Below are 9,900 nucleotides of genomic sequence, written 5' to 3' on the forward strand. Positions count from 1 at the left end.
CTTCCAGAAGTAGCTCATGAACTTCACATCACGATCAGAAACAATAGTGTTCGGGACTCCATGTAGTCGAACAATCTCCCTGAAAAACAGGTTAGCAATATGCGACGCATCGTCGCTTTTGTGGCAGGCAATAAAGTGTGACATTTTAGAAAATCTGTCCACTACCACAAATATAGAATCATGGCCTCTTTTAGTACGCGGCAAACCCAACACAAAATCCATACTTATATCCTCCCAAGGTGTAGTAGGTGCCGGTAAAGGAGTATACAAACCGTGAGGCTTCAGCTTGGACTTGGACTTGTTGCAAGTAATGCACCTCTTCACATACCTGTCCACGTCCCGCCTCATCTTTGGCCAATAAAAGTGGTCAGCTAGCATGAGTAGCGTCTTCTCACGCCCAAAGTGGCCCATCAAACCTCCAGCATGTGATTCCTGCATTAAGAGCAAACGCACAGACGATTCTGGAACACATAGTTTGTTAGCTCTAAACAAGAACCCATCGTGTATGTGATATTTTTCCCATGCTTTACCAAGAGCACATAAGCGATATGGTTCAACAAAATCATGATCAGTAGCATATAAATCACATAGCACTTCTAATCCAGGAATTTTAACATCAAGTTGAGTTAATAGCATATTCTTCCTAGATAGAGCATCAACAACAATATTATCTTTTCCCTTCTTATGCTTAATAATGTATGGAAAAGACTCAACGAACTCAACCCACTTAGCAAGACGCTTATGCAAAGTAGACTGAGCTTTCAGGTATTTCAAACCTTCATGATCAGAATGTATGATAAATTCTTTTGGCCACAAGTAATGTTGCCAAACCTCAAGAACTCTCATTAAAGCATACAATTCTTTATCATAGATAGGATAGTTCAACTTAGCACCAGACAGTTTCTCAGAAAATATGCAATTGGGCGACCCTCTTGCATCAACACACCACCAATTCCAATACCACTAGCATCACATTCAATCTCAAATTGCTTATTGAAATCAGGAAGTGCAAGCAACGGTGCAGAAGTTAACAATCTCTTAAGTTCATCAAAAGCATGATCTTGGGCTGCGCCCCACTCAAATATAACACCCTTTTTAGTCAAGTCATTCAAAGGTGCAGCAATAGTACTAAAGTTGGGCACAAATCTTCTATAAAACCCAGCTAGACCATGAAAACTTCTTACTTGACTCACATTCATGGGAGTAGGCAAATGTTGAATAGCTTCAATTTTAGACACATCTACTTCTACTCCATGCTTAGAGACAATATAACCCAGAAATATGACCTTATCTTTGCAAAACGTGCACTTCTCAAGATTACCATAGAGTTTAATATCACGCAACACTTGCAAAACATGTCGAATATGTATAGTATGATCAGATTCATTGCGGCTGTAGATTAATATGTCATCAAAGTACACAACCAAAAACTTGCCAATAAATTCACGCAAAACATGGTTCATCAGTCTCATGAAGGTGCTAGGTGCATTAGTTAGACCAAAAGGCATGACTAACCACTCATATAAACCAAATTTTGTTTTAAAGGTAGTTTTCCACTCATCCCCTTCTTTCATCCTAATTTGATGATAACCACTACGCAAATCAATTTTAGAGAACACAGCAGCACCACTCAATTCATCTAGCATATCCTCTAAACGGGGAATAGGTTGACGATATCGAATAGTGATATTGTTTATAGCTCTACAATCTACGCACATACGCCATGTACCATCTTTCTTAGGAACTAGAATAACAGGAACAACACAAGGACTAAGGCTTATGCGGATATAACCTTTGTCAAGTAGCGCTTGTACTTGCTTCTGTATCTCCTTCGTTTCTTCGGGGTTCGTTCTATATGGCGCCCGATTGGGTAGCGAAGCTCCGGGAATCAAGTCGATTTGATGCTCAATACCTCGCAATGGTGGAAGTCCTGCGGGTACCTCATCCGGAAACACGTCGCCAAATTCCTGCCAAACATTAGAAACACCAAGAGGAAGAGGGGTCATGTCGTTAGAAACCAAAACCGTACCCCTGTACAAGAGCACAAGAGGCATGGCTGTAGGATCCTCACTAAATTCTCTCATGTCTTCTTTGGTGGCTAATGAGACTAAGGAATTCACTCTCTCACTTTTCGTTATATCACTCACAACATGACAATTCTCTCGCCTATCCAAAGATGCATCTTCCAAGTTCACTTCAACTTTCTGACGAGACTCATTGACAATTTGATGTGGTGTCATAGGCTGTAAGTTGATTTTCTTGCCCTTGAACTCCAAGTGATATGTATTGGCACGGCCATTGTGTTGCACAGAACGGTCATAGAGCCAAGGCCGACCCAATAGTAAGTGACACACCATCATAGGAACCACATCAAAATCAATGCAATCCTTATACGGTCCAATAGCAAATTCAACACACACCATGTGGTTTACCTTCATCTCACCATTGTCGCTCAACCACTGAATATAGTATGGATGCGGATGCGGTAGATACTTCAACTTCAGCTTGGTACACAACTCCTTGCTTGCTAAATTGCGGCAACTCCCGCCATCAATAATGACCTTGCAAGCCTTGTCAGGACCAACTAAAGTTTTTGTTTGGAACAAATTGCAGCGCTGAGTAGATGCACTAGGCAACACATTAAGAGCACGCTGTGACACAACAATGGTGCGAGCATCAGACGGATATGCATCTTCACCATCAGTGTCATAGTCATCATCTTCTGGAGCATTAGGATCAACATCATCTCCAGTCTCATACTCATTGTCCTCATTGATAATCATAACTTTACGGTTAGGACAATCTCTCTTGAAGTGACCTTTGCCACCACATGTGTGACAAACCATATCACGGTTACGCGCAGTAGACACATTAGAGCCACTCGTACTTGCAGCAGATTCGGACTTCTTTGTGTTAGACACATTGGAGACCGGCTTACTAGGCAGAGTAGAGTAAGGGGCGGAGCGCGTCGAAGGCGCCGGCGCCGTAGATGGGGCCGCGCGGGGTGTGAAACGCCCAGCTCCTGTAGCTCGGCCTTTGATCTTTGCTTCGTCAGCCAACTGTGATTCAGCTTCTCTTGCATGATGTAACAATTGATTCATATTGGTGTAGCTGTAGTGACGAACAATGCCTTTGATATCATACTTCAAACCATTCAGAAAACGCTGCATTGTCATCTCAAGAGACTCACGGACACGGCCACGCTGCATAAGCATCTCCATCTCCATGTAATATTCATCCACAGTCTTCACACCTTGTCTCAATAGAGTCAGCTTATCATATATATTCCGCAAGTAATTTGTAGGCACAAAGCGAGAAGTCATCGCCTCCTTCATGGCACGCCATGTACGTATAGGTTGCTCACCATCCTCGTCTCGGTTACGAACAAAAGCATCCCACCAACGCAAAGCATAGCCATCAAATTCAGAAGAAGCAAGCTTGATCTTCCTATCTTCAGTGTAGTGCGGATGTAGATTCCATAGCTTCTCAATCTTGAGCTCCCAAGTGAGGTATTCTTCAACATCAGCACCTCCTTCAAACTTGGGTATAGAGAATTTGGGCTTACCCAATCCATCTTCCTCATCATGTCCACGACCATTGCGGCCAAGTGGAACCCAACCGCGAGCACGATCACCACGAGGTGCACCACGAGCATTGTGTGCGTCATCTTGAAGCTCAGGATCTTCATCATCGTCTTGTTGTTGTCGTGCGGTCAAATTATCAACAAGTAAGCGCAAGTCAGTAAGAATGCGTTGTATATCCGTCGTTTGATCTTGCATCCTTGTGACGGTCGCACTTGTAGTATCCAGCTTCTGGGAGATCTCTTGGACCGTCCCTTTAAGCTCATCATCCTGAGCGCGGAATTCACGTCGCATCTCATTACGAAGAGCCTCATACTCCCTCCATGTCATCAAATCCGCGGAGTTCTTGTTCTCCTGGTTAACAATTTTCTCATCACTAGCAGACATGGTTAGTAGGTTAGTGCACTAAATCAAAAATATATGGTGGTACTCTCACAACTCACTCAAAAACTGATAAGAAAAGGAGATCTTACCGTTCCAAAGTAAATTAGGGTTGCTTACCACTTGTAGTAACAACTAGTGCACGGATGTAGCGAAGCGAATATCAAGGGTATAAGAACAAATCACACGGCAAAGCAGGATATATGTGGGGCTGTAGGTAGGCTACCTATTTGCACCAATAACAAGCTCTAGCGCTGACCATAGACAACCAATGATACTCACACAAGGCGATATAATGGGGCAATGCAACTATATGTAGGAAAGGTTGCAATGCACTAGAGAGACGCTAGCAAAGCTCAACGAGACAGGCACAAGATTGCTCAACTATGGGTGCAGTAAAGTAAACTTAGGCCTTCACTTTATTCTACTAGCACTTCACTTTTTCTTTTTGTATTTTCTTTTTGTATAACACACGCAGCTATGTAGCTCTTTTTGCTTTTTTTCAATTTTTTTTTTTTTTGATTTTATGACTCAACTCCTTGATAACACGGCCAACAAAATATGCAAAGCACCAAACCCTAATGACCAGCCTGACGAGCGGTAAAACTAGTCTCCTGTGGGGAAGTTCCTAGTCACGTATATCGATAGGCTGTGGCTATGGTTGGGAAAAGCACACTGTACGCTATGTGGACTCGGAGCAACAAAAACTAAAACTAGATGAAAGTAGAGACTCAAACCCGAACAACTAGATGATAGACAAAGATACGCAAAAACAACTACGAAAAGCAACTAAAACTTGAAATTAGTGCAATCTAAGGCTATGGCAAACCCTAATCCTAATATTTTTGGCTTTTTCTGGATAGGAAAACACTCACAACTTAACTATGGGGTGGATTGTGGATGGCTTACCGAGAAAAACTGGAAATCTGATACCAAGATGATAAGGGGTGGCCCGATCTTCTCAGTAAGCAACGGTGGTGATGATGATCACGGGATGATAGCAGCGGAGGAACACGACGATGTAGTGGATGATAACTTGTATGACGCAACGAGATCTCTCGATTGGTCCCTGTCGCCAATGCAACAGCTCTCAACCCTGCAAGATATTCGCAACTCCACACACTTGCGCACGTAGCCGCTGACCACGAAGCGGTAAGTTGCAACCGTCTAATTCCTAATGGAACAGCAGATCACACAAGACTTTTTCAGGATCTACACAATATCAAGCAATATGGTGTAGGGATTCAATAGTTTTGCATAAGCAAACAACTAAGAACTAGGGTTTATCTTAAACGTGGTCTAAAACAGCTAAGGGGTCGTCCAAGGCACTTATATAGGCGTCCGGGATGAGTTTTGGTCGAAAAATACAAGTAAAACCGACCCAGAATAGATCTGGTCGAGACAGACTCGGACAAGTCCGGTCTGGAATCCGGTCAACCTGGCCAGGGACCGGGGCGGCCGGTCTGGGGTCCGGTCAACCGGGCGGCAACCGGGCGGCAACCGGATAGTTGCGAGGTTTCCGGTTTTCTTTCGGTACGATAAACTGCGTCCGGTTGGCGCCCGGTCGACCGGGCTAGTGACCGGGTTGGCCGGTCTGGCGGCCGGTCGGACCGGGTGCTGGACCGGCCTGGACGTCTTCTTCTCCTCTCGCGCATGCCTCCCGCTCCTCTCTCGCGCGTCCATGAGATATCTTCATGTCCAGCTCCATGTCCAGCTTCACGTCCATCTTGACGTCCGTCTTCATGTCCAGCTGCTCCTCTACTCCTCGTGCGATGCTCGTCTCCTCTTGATACCTGATGATACATAAGTAATAGGACTTAGGCAGTATAAAGTTCTCATCAATCAAAGTATCGTTTAGAAATAAGTTCACATGTTGCTTAAGTAGCTTCGCACGAGCCCTTGTAATTGGTCCAATCCGAACTTCATTGGACTTGAGCTTCATAGCAGGTTCATCTTCATTCATCAATGACGGAGGTAGTGGTGTAGTAGGGATGTCCTCATCAACAGGACACATCACTACCTAGTTCGTTAGGGTCAATACAAATTTCTCTTCATCTAGCTAGGACACATACTAATGAAGTGAGATAATTACTTTTGTGCATGAAACAGTACTCTCACGAAAGATATTATCATATTGATAATGGGTGAAATACAAAGTACATAGGTAGATAGCATGCCGATCCTCAGCGTTTACTTATTCAAATCATGAAAACGACTTATTCATGAGCACCCATGGCTTCATGCATGCGTGCTTCTGCCCAAGCGAGTTAAGCAAGCTAGCCAACATGGGGGGTGCTGGCGACGGTGTCAACGAAGATGCGGACGCGGTCGGGCCTCAGGTCCCTGGTTGTCGGCGTGCCTACGGGGAGGAAGACGATGTCGGCGTCGGGCTTGTCCTTGAGGATGATCTCTCTTGCCTCCTTGATGGGCAGCCCGACCACCTCCGGCCACGTCCTCTTTGGCTCCTCTCCGGTGGCCGTGACATCCAACGAGCTCATGGCCGGTTCGATCGGCGTACGTGCTGCAACATAATTGTAAGGACCAAATAAGTAATTAATAACAATGCGATCACCCCTACCTAGAGATTAGTTTCCAGGAAATATGTGTGTGATTGGCGACTCACCAGCTGAGCCAAATAATGGAGATCGAGCTTATCAGTCTCTGAACTTGATCGGTATATCCATAACGCATAAAGAGTAGGTGTATTTATAGGGGAGATGTACATATGCAGTGAAGCAAAGCAGAGAAGATGCTCTCATCACGATGCAGCATGCAGGCACCCGTGATACACGCGAGGTAGCTGGTAATTGGCCACACTAGATTTGAGGAGGGCCAATAGCTCACACACGACGTTTCTCCCCGGTATTCGCTGGAAAACGACGTCGTTCGCCGAAATAGCTAGCGCACGACAGACTGAACGGCCCAAATAGCCACGGCCCGACACGCCCATTAACAGAAGGAATAAACGAATCTGGATTACTTGTGCTGATCTGTTTGAACGCGGGACCCACCAGTCGACCGTTGCTATGCAGGGCCTATCGCTCGCCAGCTCAGACAAGGACCCAGCACATATCCACGCGGGACCCACCAGTGGACCGTTGCTATGCAGGGCCCACAGCTCGCCAGCTCAGACAAGGACCCAGCACGTATCCCCTGTTCCTCCGTTCCCCTGTTTCTTCGCCGTTCTTCCTCCAGCTCCCAGCTCCTCCGTTCCCCTGTTCTTCCTCCCGCTCCTCCCAGCAACGGTCCGTGGCGGCGGCGGCGAGGGATGTCGAGCTCCGCATCTGGCTCACAGAGGTCATGGCCCCGTTACGGAGAAATCGCGATGAGTAGATGCCCCGACTGCCCTCGCGTCGACCTACTGAAGCGGTTGACATGTGTGCGCTCGGAGAGGGGCAACGTCGGTCGCGAGTTCGTCAAATGCGAAAGCAAGCCATACCTGGGCCAGGATGGAAAGGTAGGGTTTCGTCCTGATTTGACTCGATTTGGGAATTTGGATTTGGGAATTTGGGAATTTGGGAATTAGGGTTTCCGATCTTCTTTTCAGGAATTGGATGAATGCGGCCATTTCGAGTGGATGGATAAGTACATTCGAACTCGAGGACTTAAAGTTGAAGTGCTGCCCCCCCCAATCCAGGCTCCCGCATCTGTTGTGGAGGAGGTGATCTCAAACAGAGCCGTTCGGGAGGATTTTGCGGTGAATGGAGCGCTGAACGGAGAGTTGCAAAAATTGAACAAACAATTGAGCGAAATTGTGCACTTGAAGAAGCAGTCAAACATGATGGCAGGAGCATTCTATATGTGTATCATTGCCATTTATTTGTTGTTTCTATTCCGTTCGGATTAGCAATTTGAATTTAGGAGTTGTGGATTGCGGGGCTGCTGTTTGTAGGATGTTGTTTGTAAAATGAATTTGAATAAAATTAGCTATGAATGTATCAAGTCTGCCCAATCCAAATTCAGTTAGCACATTCCGAAATAGAAAAAGTGACAATTTCATGAGTAGTTCATGGGCTCTATGTTGGGCCCGTTATTGGGCCAAGCCGTGAGTACTACCGGATATATTTTTTGTTTGTCATTTTGGCTTAGTGAATAATTGTTTTTTTTTTGTTTTCATTTCAATCATATTGCGTCCGTTTTGGCTGTAATATTATTGTGGTGTTGTGATGGATCATGTAGACATATGTGTGTACGGGTCAAGTTAAACAAAAGGCATCTTTCAACAATGGCGGAGCCCGACAAAATTTTGAGAGGGGGCAAATGGTGTGAGTGGGGGCATTTCTTATATATATTAGCACATTTTGAATAATTTTCTTCTAAAAACGAACAAATTCTATTGAAGTTTCACATTAGCACATTTCTTTCAAGTTTGTGTATGGAAAATATTTCTTTTTGGTATTTGGGAGATCATTCAAGTTTGGTGCACACAAAATAAGACAAGTTTGTGTATGGAAGAGTAGACCATATAGATAATAAAATATAGGAAATATAGCAAATATTTCATAATAGGATACATGACTCGATGACACGACTGACTCGATCGATGACACGATGACACTACTGACTCGATGACACGATGACACTACTGACTCGATGACACGATGACACTGAAAATAATATAGGTAGTAAAACAGTAAAACGACAGACTCGATCTGACTCCATTAAACAACTTGTACGAAACTGCCTCCTGGACTCCTCGTCGCCCTCGCTCCTCGTCGTCGCTCTGCCCTTCACTCCGGGCCCTTCACTCCTCGTCGGGATGGATGTAGGGGAGGCTGTGCATGTGCCTGGCGTGCGGGAAGATGTAGTCCCACTGGGTGAAGATGTTGCACATGGTGAAGGCGATGAACTCGCAGCCGCACCAAAATGCTTGGCCGAGCAGATGGTAGGCATCGAAGGGGTTGGTGAAGGTGACCTGGAGGCCGCTGCCTCCCGGGCGGACCTGCGTGATGTGGAACATCGGCGGCGTGCCCTCTGGGAGGTGCGCGAAGCAGGCCCTGAGGAAGAATCTGGCGAACTCGTGCGCAGACCTCCACCTAGAGATGGACCAGCACCTCAAGGTGTTCTCCACGAGCCTGCCTGGTGGGTACTGCTGCTCGTCGGTGATAGCGGGACGGCAGAACGTCGGACCGTTGAACTGCATGGTGGGCTACGGCGGAGAGGGGCTACGGCGGCTGAGATGTGTTTTGGAGAAGAAGGGCAAGAGGCAAGAAGGCAATGGGATGCGGTGTGAGAGATAGAGTTGATTTGGGTGCTGTTTTATAGCGGGACGGCGGAACGTCGAGTCATCAAAACAATGGTGAATTAATAGCCCTCATAGTACGTGTCACTCACGCGTGTGCCGCTTCGTCGGCCGTGTATTCACGTCGTTCGTGCTCGTCTTTTCCCTGATGCCATCTCTCTGAATCGGGCGCCTCTCTGTATCGACGCGACGCAGGGCATCTCTCTGAATCGACGCGACGCATGGAATCGCGCATCTCTCTGAATAAAGATTAGCGGGGACGCAGGGCATCTCTCTGAAAAAACGCGGCGCAGGGCATCTCTGGAAAAATAGCCTCGCTGCGACGTCTGAATGCATGTGGCTGCTGCGCGCGTGCATGCATGGGAGAGGGGCCCACGAAGGATAAAAAAAGAGAGTTTGCATGCGTGTAACGGTTTATAGAGTGCACCACTTTCCAACCCGGCTCCTTACAAATCTAACCAATCAGATTGCAGAACGGGCTATCCACGGATCAGTGTGAGCAACCTTCTAGAAGACAAGATCGCACGGTCGAGGATCAGTGGATGGACGGTCCACGTTGCGAACGAAGGCTCCCACGGATCGCCCACGGTTTTGAAGGTTTTTGAGTGGTTTTGGGTATATTCGACCGTTTGAAGGGTTGCAAAAGCTTTTTCAAAATTTTCAAATTTCAATAGCTTCACCTTTTAGTGAGGAACA

General features: G+C 46.2%; 1 protein-coding gene across 1 annotated transcript; it reads right to left on the reverse strand.

The window, feature by feature from the left end:
• Nucleotides 1–6,076: 6,076 nt before the first annotated feature.
• On the reverse strand, nucleotides 6,077–6,720 carry LOC127342246 (subtilisin-chymotrypsin inhibitor-2A-like). The gene is made up of 2 exons (XM_051368189.2): nucleotides 6,586–6,720; nucleotides 6,077–6,483 (listed from the first exon to the last, which is right to left on the reverse strand). The coding sequence occupies exon 2, from the start codon at nucleotides 6,458–6,460 to the stop codon at nucleotides 6,239–6,241; it is 222 nt and encodes a 73-aa protein (XP_051224149.1). The 5' UTR covers nucleotides 6,461–6,483; nucleotides 6,586–6,720; the 3' UTR covers nucleotides 6,077–6,238.
• Between the last annotated feature and the right edge of the window lie 3,180 nt (nucleotides 6,721–9,900).

The sequence above is a fragment of the Lolium perenne genome, chromosome 1, assembly GCF_019359855.2.
Source record: "Lolium perenne isolate Kyuss_39 chromosome 1, Kyuss_2.0, whole genome shotgun sequence".
In the NCBI taxonomy this organism is placed as follows: Eukaryota; Viridiplantae; Streptophyta; class Magnoliopsida; order Poales; family Poaceae; genus Lolium; species Lolium perenne.

Excerpts from the sequence above, each read along its gene's own strand:
- LOC127342246 (XM_051368189.2), bottom strand. The coding sequence starts at position 6,460 with ATGAGCTCGTTGGATGTCACGGCCACCGGAGAGGAGCCAAAGAGGACG.